General features: G+C 46.8%; 1 protein-coding gene across 5 annotated transcripts in view; it reads left to right on the top strand.

Annotated features, from left to right (window-relative positions):
- rabgap1l (RAB GTPase activating protein 1-like) overlaps nt 1-19,410 on the top strand; it is a 252,872-nt gene that overhangs the window by 181,660 nt on the left and 51,802 nt on the right. For 3 of the 5 annotated variants that reach the window (XM_078407465.1, XM_078407464.1, XM_078407466.1), the window contains exon 19: nt 13,262-13,390. In XM_078407465.1, the coding sequence (XP_078263591.1) occupies nt 13,262-13,390 (129 nt within the window). Of the gene's footprint in view, nt 1-4,980; nt 5,473-13,261; nt 13,391-19,410 lie in introns of those variants that run through there. The other 2 variants (XM_078407467.1, XM_078407470.1) reach the window with 2 other exon arrangements.

The raw sequence follows: 19,410 nt of genomic DNA, 5'->3' as shown, positions 1-19,410 counted from the left end.
ATTAAAAAATCGATTTGAAACATAATCAAAGTAGCATTGTGGTTCCATGAGCAGGTCAGAGGCCAAGTCCTGCAGTGAGTGACTTGAAGCCTATAGGACACCATACGCGTCTGTGATGAAGTTCTGTCCGCTTGCCTGGATGAATGTAGTTCCAATCAGACTCACGTTCAGCACCTTCCCAACCAGACAGTCACTTGAAAAAAAACCTGTTTTGCACTTTATACATTGCATCCTCCCTTCATTTCTTTACCATGGCTCCAGTGTGTATCATTTACCGAATGCCTTGCAAGGTCCCAGTAAAATGTCCACATTTCTTTACCACATCGAAAGAGGCTATTTGACCCTTTAAATCCAAGCCCACTCTCGGAGCAATCCCATTCTCCCACTAATTTTCCCTGCAAGCAATTCTCATCACATCAATTCTACTGCTCACCTTCACCAGGGGCACTTAACATTTTCCAATGAATCTGTCAGTTTGCATGTCTTTGAGATGTGGGAGGAAACTGGAGCATATGAGCGAAACCCACGCAGACACAGGAAGAATCTGCAAACTCCTCATAGACAGCACCGAGGCAAGGATCGAAGCTCGGTCACTGGAGCTGTGAGGCAGTGGCTGCACCACTGTGAGTGGTGGCTGGGAACCTCAGGCCTCAGTAATGAGAGGTTGAAGATGAGGTTAAGACTTCTTTGCTCTTACACTCCATTCTACTTGTAATAAATGTCTGATTCCACTTGCCTCCTTCATTACTTGCTGTAACTGCATGCTAACTTTATTTCTTGCAAGATGACACCAATGTTAACAATTTCACACATTGTAAGTAACACTCCGCTTTTCTATTCTTACCAAAGTGGATAACTTCACATTTTCCTTCATTAGATGCTCCATCTGCCTTTATTGCACTCGGTGTCTGCAAATAAAAGAAGACAGATTGTGTTGTCTTTGCCACTCGCTTTTCCACCTGCATTGTATCATCAGGAAATGTGATTGTTCTCAGTTCCCTCAGATTAGTCATGTATGTTAATGTATGATGAGGCTGCATCATTGATTCACTGGGTATGGGTTTCTTTTTAAAAACTGCACATTAATCCTACCTCTTGCTTTCTGTAATACTTGGCTCTCAACCCTTATCTTGTGCAGTGATTGCATCATATGCCTGTTAGAAATCCTAAGGCCTACGTGCTTTGACTCCCTTTCACCTACATATAATTCTCAAGAAACTCTAATAAAGATTGCATGTTTCCCCTGTGACTGTATAGGCCCCTTTGAATTCCCTAGTTCTCACATATCCCAAAGATGTGCGTCAATTAGCTGTCATCAATGGTCCCTTGGTTTGGGATAAATGGTAGAATCCAGGGGAAATTGATGGGAATGTGGTGAGAATTAAAAATGGCATGTGTAGGATTATTGTAAATGAGAGTTTGATGGCCAGACCTGGTGGGGTGAAGGGCCTGCTTCTGTGCTGTAACTCTCCACGACTCTTAATGTGCTAAACATGATTTCCTTTTCATCAAAATCTGCCAACTGCATGTTTTTCCCAATTCCCTAACGTTGTTTCCATCAGGAATTCCAGCACTTTCCATCACCTGAGATTAGACTATCTGGCCTGTCATTCCCAACTTCTCTCTCCTTCATTTCTTGAACAGTGGGATCAGACATGTATTTGTCCCATGAATTCTCTAATGCAACTCCAAACAATCGCATCAAACTCAATCTTCCGTTCTCACCTTATAAATGAAACACCCCATCCCATGCAACATCCCGGTGAATCCCCTCTGCAGCCTCTCAAGCGGAATCAAGTCCTTCCTGTAGTGTAACAGACAGAATTACACTCAGTGGTCCTAATCAATGTTTTAGTAGGATGTTTGCTAACCTTCCTGCTCTTATGTTCTCTATCAAAGGCAAGTACCCCATGCACCTTCTTTACTACATTTTCTATCTATGCTGTCCAGCTAAAGGGATCCTTGAGCTTGTATTGTGAGCTCCCTCTGTTGCAACATTCAAGTTGCTGGAGGAACCTAGCCTGTCAGGCAGCATCTGTGAAAAGAAATGGACAGTCAACATTTTGGTTCGAGACACTGCAACAGGACTGTGATGTAGAAGTGGGGTAGCCAGTATAGGGAGGTGAGAGGGAGGGGTGAGGCAAGATTTGGCAAGTGATAGGTGGATCCAGCTGAGGAGGGTTGATGGACAGATGGAATCAGTTGGGGGGAAAAAGAAAGAAACTGGATAAGGGGCTGGAGTGGAGAGGCGGGAGGAGCGAGGTCGGAAAAAATGGTGTGTACAAAAGGACCAGGAAATGAACACAGTGGGTTACCTGAAATTGCTAAATTCAATGTTCTTGCTGTTGGGTTCTAACTACCCAGCGGAATACGCAATGCTGTGCTTCTAGTTTGCGTTTGGCATCACCCTGGCAGTGGAGGAAGCCAAGGACAGACAGACTGGTGTAGGAATGGAGAGGCAAGTTGAAATGGCTTTCAACTCACACCCAAAAGGTCAACCATTCCTCACCCTCCACAGATGTTGCCTAACCCGCTTAGTTCCTCTAGCAGATTGTTTGCTCCAGATCCCAGCATCTGCATTCTTGTGTGTTTCTGAGGTCTCTCGTTTCCTCAAAATACCCAAGGACCTGACCATCATTTTGTATGTCCTACCCTTATTCGTCTTCCCAAAACATATCACCCCGTACTTAACATGATTAAATTGCATATGCCCTTGTTCTTCTCAAATGATCAATACTATGAATGAACATGCAGGAGACCATGTCAGTGTGTTGGAATCCTCTACCCTGGGAGACTCAGCGTTTTTCACTTTATCCAGCCCTTCTTGATCTTGTACACCTCAGTAAGGTCATCCTTCTAAGCTGCAAAGAAAAAAAGGTCCAATCTCTCCCAAGCCTTGACTATGTTGCCTCCATGTCACTCCATCCACCACCCCACACATTCATTGGCAGCACCACTAATGCGCGGTGACTGCACTGAGCTCCATCTACAAAATGGTCCCACATAGGAGATTAGTGGGCAAAATTAGAGCACATGGTATTGGGGGTAGGGTACTGACATGGATAGAAAATTGGTTGGCAGACAGGAAACAAAGAGTAGGGATTAACGGGTCCCTTTCAGAATGGCGGGCATTGACAAGTGGGGTACCGCAAGGCTCGGTGCTGGGACCGCGGCTATTTACAATATACATTAATGACTTAGATGAAGGGATTAAAAGTAACATTAGCAAATTTGCAGATGACACAAAGCTGGGTAGCAGTGTGAACTGTGAGGAGGATGCTATGAGGTTGCAGGGTGACTTGGACAGGTTGTGTGAGTGGGCAGATGCATGGCAGATGCAGCTTAATGTGGATAAATGTGAGGTTATCCACTTTGGTGGTAAGAACAGGAAGATAGATTATTATCTGAATGGTGTCAAATTAGGAAAAGGGGAAGTACAAAGAGATCTGGGTGTCCTTGTTCATCAGTCACTGAAGGTAAGCATGCAGGTACAGCAGGCAGTGAAGAAAGCTAATGGCATGTTGGCCTTCATGACAAGAGGAGTTGAGTATAGGAGCAAAGAGGTCCTTCTGCAGTTGTACAGGGCCCTAGTGAGACCGCACCTGGAGTACTGTGTGCAGTTTTGGTCTCCAAATTTGAGGAAGGACATTCTTGCTATTGAGGGAGTGAAGCGTAGGTTCACTAGGTTAATTCACGGAATGGCGGGACTGTAATATGTTGAAAGACTGGAGCGACTGGGCTTGTATACACTGGAATTTAGAAGGATGAGAGGGGATCTTATTGAAACATATAAGATTATTAAATGATTGGACGCGCTAGAGGCGGGAAACATGTTCCCATTGTTCGGGGAGTCGAGAATAAGGGGCCACAGTTTAAGAATAATGGGTAGGCCATTTAGAACGTAAATGAGGAAAATCCTTTTCACTCAGAGAGTTGTAAATCTGTGGAATTCTCTGCCTCAGAAGGCAGTGGAGGCCAATTCTCGGAATGCTTTCAAGAGAGAGTTAGATAGAGCTCTTAATGATAGCGGAATCAGGGGGTATCGGGAGAGGGCAGGAATGGGGTGCTGATTGTGGATGATCAGCCATGATTACATTGAATGGCGGTGCTGGCTCGAAGGGCCGAACGGCCTCCTCCTGCACCTATTGTCTATTGTCTATTGACTGCAGTTATTCGCCCAGGCTACTCCAACAGCACCTCCCAAAACCATGAGCCTTCTCCCACTATTGGTTCTTCATCACCTTTGGTCCTAAGTCCTGGATTCTCTCCCCCCCCACCTTGTCCTGGGAGCACCTTCCCCAGAAGGATTGTTTTGGTTCAAGAATACAGCACACCCTCTCCTCTTCAAGGGCAATTTGGGATGGGCAGTAAATGCTAGCCTCGACGGTGAAGCCCACATCCAGAAAAACATGGGCATGGTATGGACGCCATGTCTTTCTGGATGTGGTTTATTGAACTTGCTGACCCATGGTGTCAGGCTCAGTGCCATCCGTGGCAATGTGATGGTTGATAGGGACAGTGTTAGGAGTAAAACTGCAGAGCAAGTGAAAGAATGGGAATGCAGCGTAACACAGTGATGCCTGAGAGCCCTGTTGGCGACATATCCGGGACACATTACCTGATCCGAGACGCTGAGAGCTGACTACTCACTGAGGGGATGGCCGTTTTTAAACAAAGATGCATGTCGTAATGATAAATAAACTTTAAACAACAGCCGCCACTCAAGTCGTGTGGGCTAAATCTGAATCAAATTGTCACTTTTGTAAGAGAACAAAGATTAAGGAGAGCACGGAGCAGAAGGGGGCTGGACCACTGAACAGTGTGTGTCTTGCTGCCTGCTAAGGCTGCGCAACACAGGCAGCTGTCTGCAGTGGAGGGGAGGGGAGGGGAGGGGTGGGGTGGGGGCAGCATGTCAGAGGACCGAGCCAGATGGTAGCTGAGGTGTCTGGCACAGCCCCCCCCCCCCCCCCTCCTCCCACCCCCATTGGCAGGCAGCTCCCATGCGTGCTGGTTGACTGGCTTCCTCATTACACATTCACATCAGTGCTGAGAACAGCAGCCGTCACGTTTGCAGCCAGGGCGATGAGCTCACCGACTACATTATCAGGAGCAACTCTGCCTGTGCTGCTCGCCGTGGATTGCAGGCAGTCTCGGACGTGCCACCGCCTTTCCGAGGACCGTACAATGCCGGCAAGCCCGTGCTCGGCAGGCAGTCAGTCCTAAGAGCCAGGCTAACCGCCCTGCTTTCTCCTGCCCTCTGTCTCCTGAACCAGCAAGCTGGATCCGTCTTGCTTCCTCCTGTCAGACGAGGGGCTTCCCTGTCCCGCCCCTTCCCTGTCGGCCGTGCAGAGCCCCTGTTCCAAAGCTCAGGAAGCACAGGACGATGGCCACAAGATGGTGAACGAGTATGCCTGCCGACTGCTGGAGTTGCTGGGCATGGGCCATCGGTTGTTCGTACCTCGGCTGTTGCCGGTGAGCATCTTTTCCCTGAGAGATTGAGGCTGAGGGCTGGGGGAGGAGCGGGAGACGGCAGGTGGAACAGGCCGGGGGCATGTAATTAATGACGTTCACCGGGAATCTTTGAGCTGTCGATGGCTGAGTGTGGGCGGCCCTCGAACATTAAAGGCCGGCCGGCTCTCTAGGCTCCAGCCCACGGCAGAGCAGGAGGGATGCTGGCAGCTTCCCCACTCCCCTGCTGGGCTGCTTTAAATGTAAGGAGCTGTTTCAAAACCGGCACCACTTGTTTGACTGTACGTTTGCCTGTGTAGCGGGAGCTGATGACATCTTGGTCCAGTGTACCTAAATGCTCCGGTGGAATGTTGCTTCAACCGATTCCCAAAAGGTGGAAGTTTCTGTGGGTGGGAATGTGCAAAGAAAGCTTGCGATAGTTCATACATAAATGAATGAACTCCCCTGAGGAGGGGCAACCAAGGCAATTGAAGGCTGCCTTTTCACCACTGGCTTTAATGAGGGCACAAATTCTGTCTCTCAGTGACCAGAAGGAGGAGGCTGCTCCTGTGAGAAGGGTGTGGTACAGTCACCAGGCAACGTGCTGTCACAGTCAGGGTGTGGTACAGTCACCAGGCATGGTGTTGGCACTGGCACGGTGTGGTACAGGTGTCAGGCATGGTGTTGTACTGGCAGGGTGTGGTACTGTCACCAGGCAACGTGCTGTCACAGTCAGGGTGTGGTACTGTCACCGGCTATGATACAGTCACCTGCCGTGGTGTTGTCACTGTCCGGGTATGTTACAGTCATCTGCCAAGGTGTTGTCATTGTCAGGGTGTGGTACAGTCACTAGGCAAGGTGCTGCCACTGTCAGGGTGTGGTACAGTCACTCGGCAAGGTGTTGTCACTGTCAGGGTGTGGTACAGTCATCTGCCAAGGTGCTGCCACTGTCAGGGTGTGGTACAGTCACAAGGCAATGTGCTGCCACTGTCAGGGTGTGGTACAGTCACAAGGCAATGTGCTGCCACTGTCAGGGTGTGGTACAGTCATCTGCCAAGGTGCTGCCACTGTCAGGGTGTGGTACAGTCACTAGGCAAGGTGTTGTCATTGTCAGGGTGTGGTACAATCATCCTGTGATGAGGTATTGTGACTGGCAGGGATATCTTTCCCTTAACAGGAGCTTTTATTCCATATTCACAATATACAAAGTAATACATGGATCAAATTTGCTATTTGTGCAGTTTGCAAACAACGACCATCAAATTACAACATTGTCAGCCGTATCCACGACTCACTAGAACCCCCGCCTCGCAGCGACCACTGTTCACGGAGGGTCTCCATCGTCCCCATGTGCACTGCGTGCCCCTTCTCCAAGGACACACTTGGACAGTCTTAAGTCCGCAAAAGGGACAGGCAGTCGACGGGTAGGACCTTCAACTGCCCACCGCCTGGACCCGTGAATGGCCATCTTGGCCAGGCCCAGGATCAAACCCCTTACCAACCCCGACACAGGAGCGTGGTACACTTACTCTTCCAGGCCGCAGTAGGGACAGGTGGCTGCTGGGTCCTTGAACCGACGTAAAAATATATCACATGGCACTGTTCTGTGCAACACTATCCACCTCAGGTCCCCGATACAAAGAGGAGGGACTCCCATGTAGTGAGATTTCCAATGGGGACCCTCCTTGCGGTCAGATGATGAAACAGACCACCACACATGTCAGACAGAAGATGAGGGCAAGGAAGTGTAGAAGGCACAAGAGCACTCCCTACAGAAAGTGTTTCCGCACATCACGGGTATCTTGGAGAGGTGGCCCATGTTGTGTGGGACCGGCTGCCGGTGAAGGTCCCGGGACTTGGGACCCTTGGGCAAATCCGACGAAACAGGGGTAACACCAGTCAAAATCACTCCACACACACGGGCCTCTCTGACCCCCACCGTGACAGGGTGAGGTCCGGCCACTGTCACTATGGTACAGGTTGTGGTACAGTCACCAGGCATTGTGTTGTCTCTGCCGGGGCATGTGCTCACACTGCGTGCCTTACTTTTACCAAGTGTGCCACGTTCTCTGACATTGGGAAGTACTCTCTCGTTGAGTGTTGTGGTGGCACTCTCTGAGAGTGTCATGGTGGTAGCCTCTGAGAATGTGAAGGTGGTCGCCTCTGTGAGTGTTGTGGTGATAGTCTCCTGTGGCCACCCAGAGAGGGTTGGCATTCTCAACCCCTTAGTAGGGTGTTGTATAGTCACCAGGCATGGTGTTGTCACTGGCAGGGTGTGGTACAGGTGTCAGGCATGGTGTTGGCACTGGCAGTGTGTGGTACAGTCACTGGGCATGGTGTTGGCACTGGCAGGGTGTGGTACAGTCACTGGGCATGGTGTTGGCACTGGCAGGGTGTGGTACAGGTGTCAGGCATGGTGTTGGCACTGGCAGTGTGTGGTACAGTCACCAGGCATGGTGTTGGCACTGGCAGGGTGGGTACAGTCACCAGGCATGGTGTTGGCACTGGCAGGGTGTGGTACAGTCACTGGGCATGGTGTTGGCACTGGCAGGGTGGGGTACAGGTGTCAGGCATGGTGTTGGCACTGGCAGGGTGGGGTACAGGTGTCAGGCATGGTGTTGGCACTGGCAGGGTGTGGTACAGTCACCAGGCATGGTGTTGGCACTGGCAGTGTGTGGTACAGGTGTCAGGCATGGTGTTGGCACTGGCAGGGTGTGGTACAGGTGTCAGGCATTGTGTTGGCACTGGCAGGGTGTGGTACAGGTGTCAGGCATTGTGTTGGCAGTGGCAGGGCACGTGCTGACACCTCATGCACTGCTGTCACCAAGTGCGGCTCTTTCTCAGGCAGGGTTGGGCTGAACTCTGTCACTGAGTGACAGCAGCCGGTTGTTTGGTAATTTGAATAATCCCAATGTCAGCCTTTGTGTGTGTAGCTGTGGGGAACCCTGAGGTGTAAACATTGGATTTGCTGAGATTGCTGAGATTTCATTTGCCTCCTGTGTTGTATTGGACGTGTCGGCCGTGGTGCCCTGGAATGCTTCCTTGGACCAGGTTGTTGCTGGTGCAGAGGTTTTTGCAAAAATGCCCTTTTCACCAAAATCAGTGGTCTGTACAGAATGTCCTTGAGGGTTTGCAGGAGAATGGAGAAACATTTTGCAGGCTGGTGCATTTACATCATGCAGCAGAATGCATCACGAGAAGCCCAACACGTCCTACATGCCCAGATGGAGTCTCAGTCCCACACTGCCTCAGAGCAGACTGTGATGGGGGTTAAAGTGCCGTCCATTTCCTTGAGTGTGCGTTTGCTAAGGAGATCTGAAGAGGATTCAGTGCTCCTTGTCGAGCAGCAGACAAGACTCTAAACTCTACACCTGTTTCCAGCAAAACATTGAGACAAACAGCAAATGCCGCCAGTAGATTATCAACTTGTGAAGGGCAGCCTCTGGTCAGCCTGAAACCTGCTGGTTAAATGAGCTGCCCACAGTGTGGACTGATGTGTTCCAAGGTCCAGAACCAGATGTTGAGTGATGCTGGACTACTGTCACTAAAGCACAGTGGGCAAAGGCCACACTTGAAGGACCCCCGGTCTTAATGTACCTTTATGTACATGATCAATCAAAAACCTCAACTGATTGATCACAAAATGTGTATTAAAGAATAATTTATGTCACCTTGTAGATTTAGATTTAGAGATACAGCGCGGAAACAGGCCCTTCGGCCCACCGAGTCCGCGCCGCCCAGCGATCCCCGCACATTAACACTATCCTACACACACTAGGGACAATTTTTTACATTTACCCAGTCAATTAACCTACATACCTGTACGTCTTTGGAGTGTGGGAGGAAACCGAAGATCTCGGAGAAAACCCACGCAGGTCACGGGGAGAACGTACAAACTCCGTACAGACGGCGCCCGTAGTCAGGATCGAACCTGAGTCACCGGCGCTGCATTCGCTGTAAGGCAGCAACTCAGGGTTAATTGTATCATACTGTCACATCTGGGAATAATTGAGGAATCTGTGGTGGTTCAGTGATTAGCACTCTTGCCTCAAGCCAAGAGGCCATGAGTTGAAGTCCCATTGAAAATTCCAGAGCACACACTCTAAGCTGACTCTCCAGTTCTGTGGGGAATGAGTGCAGCAATGTTGGAGATGCTAACTTTCAGATGAGATGTGAAATTATGGGATCAAATGGTGCTCCTATGAGAAATTCGAATTGCTGGGCCATGATTTATTCCTCAACTTTCATCATTAAATCAGATAATCTGGTTGACATTTCACTGTTCTGGGATCTTTTTCCCTACAAATTGGCTCACAGACAACAAACAGCACACTTCACAAATCAGCTGCCAAGACTTTGGAGCATGCAAAGTTTGTGCAAAAAGCTATGTAAATCAAATTTCTCAAATACGGCCAGTCTGGAATAAATTGTCAGAGCTAGTCAGTTAAGGGGTTCATTGTTGAACTTTAATCAACACTTAAATTAAATCAAAGCAATTAAGATGAGTTTTGATATTACACCACGTTAAGAATTTACATTGGATCAGGGCTGGAGTGTAGAATGTGTCAAACTGCACCTTTGGATGCTTCTGGGATGCGACCAATTTAGATTTTAAGTGTTGGATCAAATCATGCACTTCCAAACCTGTTTATAACTCCAAGATACAAGGAAAATTGTCATTTTTCTCTGCACACAAACATCTCCATCTGCCCTCCCACCCGCACCTCCAACCCAAACCATCTGGACATTTGCCATTGTCTAGGTAGCATTCACTTGTACCTCCCACATTCTCTTGCTCTGATTCTTAACTGAACCTCATGCCTCTCAGAGTAAATCTTGTCTATGAGGTCTGATTGTTGCTTTCTCAGTCACATTCTGTTAAAAAACCTGAGCAGCCAACTTCCCTTCCGGGCCCCGTCGTATTGACACTTCCCCCTCTTCCTTTATTGTTCGTATCATTGTGCTGCTCCTCAGACCTATCTAAAACTATCATCCCAATTCCAAACTCCCGCTTCTCTCCAATACCCTGGCATGTATTTTCCAAATCCATACCCATCTTTTCTGGAGTGCTCTGTCATCTATCTCCTTATTGCAACCTTTGACATGGTCACACGCACCAAATTCCACTAATACTAATCCTGCTGTCGGCTTCTGAGAAAATGCCCCTGCTTGGTTTCTGTCCTGCCATCTAATGATGCTAGGAAGGAACAAAGGAGGACCCGGCGTGGGGCGACCACCGTGAGGAGGGGGAGGGGGGGTAGAACAAAGGGGGATTTGGTGCGGGGGTACTTTGTAACATTGTAAATGCCCTTTATGGACGACTATTTGCATACCTTGGGTATGTAAGCAAAGAATTTCACTGTGACTTGTCACATGTGACAATAAAGTATTCATTCATTCATTCATTCATTAATGGTAACCTGATTTGAGAAGAGTACTCACTCAATAGACAATAGACAATAGGTGCAGGAGGAGGCCATTGGGCCCTTCGAGCCAGCACCACCATTCAATGTGATCATGGCTGATCATTCTCAATCAGTACCCCGTTCCTGCCTTCTCCCCATACCCACTGACTCCGCTATCCTTAAGAGCTCTACCTAGCTCTCTCTTGAATGCATTCAGAGAATTGGCCTCCACTGCCTTCTGAGGCAGAGAATTCCACAGATTCACAACTCTCTGACTGAAAAAGTTTTTCCTCATCTCCGTTCTAAATGGCCTACCCCTTATTCTTAAACTGTGGCCCCTTATTCTGGACTCCCCCAACATTGGGAACATGTTTCCTGCCTCTAGCGTGTCCAATCCCTTAATAATCTTATATGTTTCAATAAGATCCCCTCTCATCCTTCTAAATTCCAGTGTATACAAGCTCAGTCGCTCCAGTCTTTCAACATATGACAGTCCTGCCATTCCGGGAATTAACCTAGTAAACCTACGCTGCATGCCCTCAATAGCAAGAATATCCTTCCTCAAATTTGGAGACCAAAACTGCACACAGTACTCCAGGTGCGGTCTCACTAGGGCCCTGTACAACTGCAGAAGGACCTCTTTGCTCCTATACTCCACTCCTCTTGTTATGAAGGCCAACATTCCATTGGCTTTCTTCACTGCCTGCTGTACCTGCATGCTTCCTTTTAGTGACTGATGCACTAGGACACCCAGATCTTGTTGTATGTTCCCTTTTCCTAACTTGACACCATTCAGATAATACTCTGCCTTCTTATTCTTACCACCAAAGTGGATAACCTCACACTTATCCACATTAAACTGCATCTGACATGCATCCGCCCACTCGCACAACCTGTCCAAGTCACCCTGCAACCTCATAGCATCTTCCACACAGTTCACACTGCCACCCAGCTTTGTATCATCTGCAAATTTGCTAATGGTACTTTTAATCCCTTCATCCACTCCTATTGTGTGTGAGCCAATTTGTATGGAGCAAGATCCCACAAGAGTGAAATAACAACCAGATAATCTAATTTAATTATGAAAGTTAAGGGGTAAACCATGGCCTAGAAATTGGAGCTCCTCAAATAAATTCTATTTGATGTGTATTTGTATGTTAATGTTTCTGTGTTGTTGTTGCCACCCTCCACTAGCCACAGTCCTCATCTCACAAGTGATTTAGACCTCATGTACGTTAGCCTGTCATCTGTTGCCTCTCTTCAACTGCCTATGCCCTAGATTCTGCATTTTAGTTCAGAGATACAACGTGGAAAGAGGCCTTTGGCCCACTGAGTCCATGCTGGCCATTGATCACCAGTTCACACTAGTTCCATGTTATTCCACTTCCTTATCCACTCCTGAAACATTTGGAACATTTTTTTCCCTGCGAGCCATTAACCTACAAACCTGTACGTCTTTGGGATGTGGTAGGAAACCCACACGGTCACAGGGAAAACATGTAAACTCGTCGCAGACAGTACCCAAGGTTAGGATTGGTCTCCTGGGGGAGCAACTCTACCACTGCGCCGCAGTGCCACAGTTACCATCTTCCATGTCTTCACCTCCTCCTTGAACCACCTACTTAATGAAGCTTTGTCTCATCTCTTCATTGAGATCTTTCTTTTTTCCTTTTGGTTTACGAATGTGTACAGCAGAATCAGGCCACAGCCTCTTGATATGTGCAGCTATTAACCCCTTAAGTATAAGAAAATAACTGCAGATGCTGGTACAAATCGAAGGTATTTATTCACAAAATGCTAGAGTAACTCAGCAGGTCAGGCAGTATCTCAGGAAAGAAGGATGAAGGAGGGTCTCGACCCGAAACGTCGCCCATTCCTTCTCTCCTGAGATGCTGCCTGACCTGCTGAGTTACTCTAGCATTTTGTGAATAAACCCCTTCTGTAAGTTCTGACCCCTTATCAGCCATTCCAATCCTGCTCCAGCTATCTAGCTCTATATGCTGGAGGAGGTTACAGATCTAGGGGGTGGTGAGGCAATGGAATGAGTTGAAAGCATTAACACATTTAGCTTTTGCATTGTTTAACTGCGGAAGGTCCTTATGGCAGTGGCTGCCTCAGGGCAGCTTGGTGGGATCATTGGTGACATAGAGAAGGGTAAACTTCCATCTCTGGCAGTGCTGCTTCCTCCTTTTCAATGAGCAGAGTTAAAGGAAGCTGTGTTACCATGTTACAATGAGCAGTGAGATGTCCATTATCTGCCTCATGCATCCCACATCCACGTTACAGTGAGATGAGTATGCAGTGTATGAGTATGAGTATGAGTATCCACGTATGCAGTGAGATGTCCATTATCTGCCTCATGCATCCCACATCCACGTTACAGCTCTCTCCCACCTTTGCCTTCACAGACCTCGAAGGAGGACTTGCTGCAGGCCGACTTTGAAGGGGCATTAAAGTTCTTCCGTGTCCAGCTGCCAAAACGCTACAGGGCCGAGGAAAATGCCAGGAGATTAATGGAGCAAGCCTGCAATATAAAAGTAAGCAAACAAGTAGATGGTAACCTGGAAAGGAGCACCTGACTGGGAAAATATGAACGCTTTGATAGTGATGCCAACCGGCTGTGAGGACAAGTAATCTTCCGTGTTGGAGACATAAAGAACTGCAGATGCTGGAATCTTGAGCAAAACACAAAGTTTGGGGAAATTCAGCAAGTCAGGCAGCATCTGCGGAGGGAATGACATTTGGGGTTCGGAGCCTTCTTCAGACTCTTCAGGAGCAATCTGTATAACAGTTCTGACCCAAAACGCCATCGGTCCATTCCCTCCACAGCTGCTGCCTGACCTGCTGAGTTCCTCCAGCACTTTGTGTTTTGCTTAATATTCTGTGTCGGTTAATTAAATAGATGCAATTAATCAGTAGAGGGCAGATTAAGCGCAGCTTCAGATGTGCAACAAGCACATGTTAGCGTTAGACTGGTAGAGTGTAAACATTGAAGCAGTGGTTACATCTCTCTCGTACAATCAAAGCAGTTCACCACATGATAAATGAGGAAAGACATTTGGCCCATTTAGGCTCCTTCATCTAAAATAACAAATTTCAGCACTATTTCATGAGAAGCTGTTACTACGGGAAAAAAGATACTCATGTGAAATAATTCACACCAATGGTTCAATGGTACTTTATTTTCACATTTACCTTGGTACAGTGAAATTCATTTTTTTGTTTGTACTTCAGTTAAAATTTAACTAACAGTACATGGATAGGATAGGTTTAGAGGGCTATGGGCCAAATGTAGTCAGGTGGGTCTAGTGTAGATGGAGCATGTTGGTCAGTGTGGGCAAGTTGGGCCAAAGTGCCTGTTTCCAAACTGTATGACTATGACAAGCATGGTCATACTTAAGTATTAGAATGTAAACAGAATAGATTACACTAAGGCAATACATAAGAGTCACTACGTTTCCAGCGCCATCTTGCATCCTTCAAGTTTCAAAGTTCTTCAAAATATAGAATCGTAACATGGCCTTAAAGATACACACTGAACATAGAACAGTACAGCACAGGAACAGGTCCTTCGGCCCACAATTCTTGTGCCGAATGTGATCCCAAGGGAATTCAGTACTCTTAAAAGACCTGTCACTGCAATTTTCAGACTGGACTGAGCAGATTATGCCGATCACTGACACCTTGCCGAAGCAACTTTGTGTGGTCATGCTCCAAATCTTCAATAATGACAGCCACTGTCTCTACTCCCTTCATTTCTGATTTCATTTCTCTGCATTCCTTAATTGTTATAGTCTGTAATTTTCTACCTGTGTGGCCTGAATTCCCCTACAATCTCAATCATACACTTGGTTTTCTCTGGCCACGTGCATCCCGTAAGCCCTTCCAACCCCAGGCCCATTACAGCATGGCACTAGAGGAAGATTCCCTTTGCCACAGTGTATAGAACTGCTCTTTCACCTGGCGTTTTGCAGCCATTATTTACTCAACCGCTACCTGGCTTCTGTAAGGTGATAAACCTGGGCTCCTTCAATTCCAATCATCCCTCGTGCTGTGGCCCTGCTTAAACGTGCTAGGAAACAGAAAAGAGCTTGCAGCATAACATAGAATTGGTGTGAATAGGTGTTGGATGGTCAGCATGGGCTCGGTGGGACAAAGGATCTGTTTCCATGCTGTACCTCTGAACTAAAACTAAAACTCAAAATTCAATCTCCCACACACAAAACCATGCTGACTCTCCCCAATCAAGCCCCATCTATCCAAAAGAAAGTACATCTTATCCATCGGAATCCACTCCAATAACTTGCTCACCATTGATGTCAGGCCTTACCACTCTATGGTTCCCAGGTGTCTGATGAGGACATTTTGGGTAGGCGACTGCTACAATGGGATGGGAAGGTGCTTATATAGGGCAGCATATGGGCTGCTTATATGTGTACTGCTGGTGCAAGGCCACAAGGTTCTCAAGGATGGTCCCCACCCGAAACATCACTTATTCATGTTCTCCAGAAATGCTGCCTGACCTGCTGAATTACTCCAGCACTTATTATTTTGTTCCCAATCCCATCTTGAAAGTTTCTTCTTGTCCTACCTGAGGATGCACAGGGCCAGAGCGTTCCATGACTCAGATGGAATGTTGAGCTTCTTCAAGGAGGCTTACGGGTTTGTAGGTAAATTGACTTGGTAAAATTGTAAATTGTCCTTAGTGTGTGTAGGATAGTGCTAGTATATTGGGATCGCTGGTCGGCGCGGACACAGTGGGCCAGAGGGCCTGTTTCTACGTTTTATCTCTAATCTTAACAAAACTAAATTCAAATTTAATTGTACATCTTTCCTTTACATTCGACCTCCCAAAGTGCAACATCTCACACTTGCTTGGATTAAACACCATCTACCATTTCACGGCTCATTTCTGTAGCTGATCTATATACCGCTGTATATTTTGACAGTCATCCTCGTAGTCTGCGATCCCAGCAATCTTGGTGTAATATGCAAACGTAATAACCAACCCATCTACAGTGCCCTCCATAACTGGCTCTGACTAAAGAAATTCCTCCTCATCTCTTTTCTAAAGGTGCGCCCTTTTATTCTGAGGATATGCCTGTTCACTAACTTGCATTTTCACTAGTCGGGGAGTCTAGGACCAGAGGGCATATCCTCAGAATAAAAGGACGCACCTTTAGAAAGGAGATGAGGAGGAATTTCTTTAGTCAAAGGGTGGTGAATATGTGAAATTCATTGCCACAGACGGCTGTGGAGGCCAAGACATTGGGCATTTTTATGGCGGAGATTGACAGATTCTTGATTAGTAAGGGTGCTGGGTTATGGGGAGAAGGTAGGAGAATGGGGTTGAGAGGGAGAGATAGATCAGCTATGATTGAATTGCAAAGTAGACTCGATGGGCTGCATGGCCTACTTCTGCACCTATGATTTATGAACCATGAACTTATGAACATCTGCCAACATATCTGACAGCTGTTGGCAGTATTTCTGTTGGAGTGGACAGGTGGGTAATTATTCCTGTTAGGAATACACAAGTCAGCCAATGCCTTTGCAAATACTGCTTCTCCACTTAGATGAATAAAAACATTTAATTCAATGCTTTGGCTGCTGCAATCATTGCTGTATTCTGAGGTCAAAAACAGGGATGTAATGGTGAGGCTCTATAAGGGGTTGGTAAGTCCGCATTTGGAATATCGTGAGCAATTTTGGGCACCATATCTGAAGGAGGATGTGCTGGCTCTGGAGAGAGTCCAGAAGAGGTTTACAAGAATGATCCCAGGAATGAGTAGTTTAACCTGTGACGAGCGTTTGTCGGCACTGGGCTTGTACTCGCTGGGGTTTAGAAGAATGAGGGGGAACCTCATTGAAACATACAGAATTGTGAAAGGCTTAGATAGAGTGGTTGTGGAGAGTTTAGGACTAGAGGTCATAGTCCTAGTGGGAGAGTTTAGGACTAGAGGTCATAGTCCTAGTGGCAGAGTTTAGGACATAGCCTCGGAATTAAAGGACATTATTTTAGGAAAGAGATGAGGAGAAATTTCTTAGGTCAGAAGGTGGTGAATCTATGGAATTCTTTGCCACAGAATTAAGCCGAATGGCCTAATTCTTTCATAGAGTCATAGAGTGATACAGTGTGGAAACAGGCCCTTCGGCCCAACTCGCCCACACAGTCAACGATGTCCCAGCTACACTAGTCCCACTTGCCTGCACTTGGTCCATATCCCTCCAAACCTGTGCTATCCATGTAGCTGTCTAATTGTTTCTTAAACGATGGGATAGTCGCAGCCTGTCCTCTGGCAGCTTGTTCCATACACCAGCCACCCTTTGTGCGAAAAGGGTTACCCCTCAGATTCCTATTAAATAACATAGTACCCAGAACTGGACACAATATTCTAAATACCAACGTCTTATACAGCTGCAACTTGACCTCCAAATTTCTATACTCAATACTCTGACTGATGAAGGCCAAAGTGCCAAAAGCCTTTTTCACTACCTTATCTACCTTCAACCCGACCATCAAGGAACCATGCACCTGTACTCCTGGATCCCTCTGCTCTACAACACCACCCAGAGAGCCATTTACTGTGAAGGTCCTGCCCTTGTTAGATGTCCCAAAATGCAACACCTCACACTTTTCTGTATTAAATTCCATCAACCATTCTTCTGCCCACCTGACCAATCAATCCAGATCCTGCTGCAATCTTTCACAACTATCTTCATTATCTGCAAAACCACTGACTTTTGTACCATCAGCAAACTTGTTAATCGCCCTGTATGTTCTCATCCAAATCATTGACGTAGATGACAAACAGTAATGGGCCCAGCACCGAACCCTGAGGCACATCACTAGTCACAGGCCTCCAGTCTGAGAAGCAACCTTTCACCATCACCCTCTGCTTCCTTCCATGGAGCCAATTTGCTATCCATTCAGCTATCTCTCCTTGGATCCCATGCGATCTAACCTTTCAGAGCAGCCTACCATGCGGAACCTTGTCGAACACCTTACTGAAGTCCATGCACACAACATCTACAGCTCAGCCCTCATCAAACATTTTGGTCACGTCTCCAAAAAAATCAATCTGATTTGTGAGACACGACCTTCCACGTACAAAACCATGCTGACTATCCCTTATTAGCCCTTGCCCATCCAAATGCCTGTATAACCTATCCCTCAGAATACTCTCCAGTAACTCACCAACTACAGATGTTAAGCTCACCGGCCTATAGTTCGCAGCATTTTCCCTGCAGCCGTTCTTGAAAAGAGGCACAACATTTGCCACCCTCCAGTCTTCCGGCACCTCTCCTGTATTTAAGGACGACTCGTAAACCACTTATGACCTTATGAATCTACCAAACCACACATACATGTTTCCTGTTTTAACGGTTTTAGTATCTGAGTTGTTTCCAGATTTTAGGTAACTGAATCTTGTTTTTAAATGTCCAAGTGTTGCATTTCTGGCCATGTTTATGTACACAATTCTTGTATTTCTTTAGGACTGTTTAGGGGCTGAGTCTTGTGTTTCCTGCTGCTGTTTTGTATGCAAAAATATTTGTCTTTTTTCTGTGTCTTACATTTGTACCCTTGGAAAAATCGTCTGACTGCCTGCTATATTTATGCTTCTCGTAATTTTATACATTTCGATCAGGCCTCCCCTCAGTTTCCGACGCTCTAAATAAAACAATCCAAGTCTGTCCAACTTCTCGTTCTAGCTTCCATCCAGTCACAATTCTAGTAAACTTCTTGTGCACCCTCCCCAAAGACTCTCCGTCCTTCCTGTAATGGGCCACGTGAACTGCACGCAATACTCCAAATGTGGCCTAACCAAACTCCTTCATAGCTGCAACTTCCCGAGCCTTACACTCAATGCCCTGACCAATGATGGCAAGTATATCATACAATTTCTTTACCACTCCATCTTCGTGTCACTTTCAGGGAGCGGTGGACTAGGAGCTCAAGTTCCCTCTGTACATCAATGCTGTTAAGAGTCTTGCCATTAACGATATACTTTCACCTTACATTTGATCTCCCAAAGTGTAACATTTTAGACATGCTCAGATTAAACTCCATCTGCTATTTATCAGCCCATTTCTATAGCTTATCTATATCCCACTGTAATCTACAGATTGACCCTAGAAATCTTGATGTCATTTGCAAACTTACTGACCAACCCATCAACATTCACGTCCAAGTCACTTATACCCTTCACAAATAACAAAGATCCCAGCACAGATCCCTGCAGAGCAACAATGGTCATATACATCCAGCTAGAATAACACCCTTCCACCCCATCCCTCTGTCTTCTAAGTTCTGAATCCATACGACAAAGTCACCATGGATCCCTTGCATCTTAATCTCTTCTGGATCAGCCTTCTATGGGAGACTTTATAAAATGCCTTACTAAAATCCATACAGACAACATCCACCGCTGTACCCTCATCGATCACCTGCCTGTCCCTGTCCCCAATTAACTTATTCTCTGCTGACTGTCCTTATTTAGCCTATTCTCTTCCAAATGTGAGTAAATCCCATACTGAAAAACCCTTCCCAACCACT

This window comes from Rhinoraja longicauda, chromosome 11, assembly GCF_053455715.1.
Source record: "Rhinoraja longicauda isolate Sanriku21f chromosome 11, sRhiLon1.1, whole genome shotgun sequence".
Taxonomy (NCBI): domain Eukaryota; kingdom Metazoa; phylum Chordata; class Chondrichthyes; order Rajiformes; family Arhynchobatidae; genus Rhinoraja; species Rhinoraja longicauda.
Note: the sequence above shows the minus strand (reverse complement) of the source record. Positions and strands in the feature narration are given on the sequence as shown.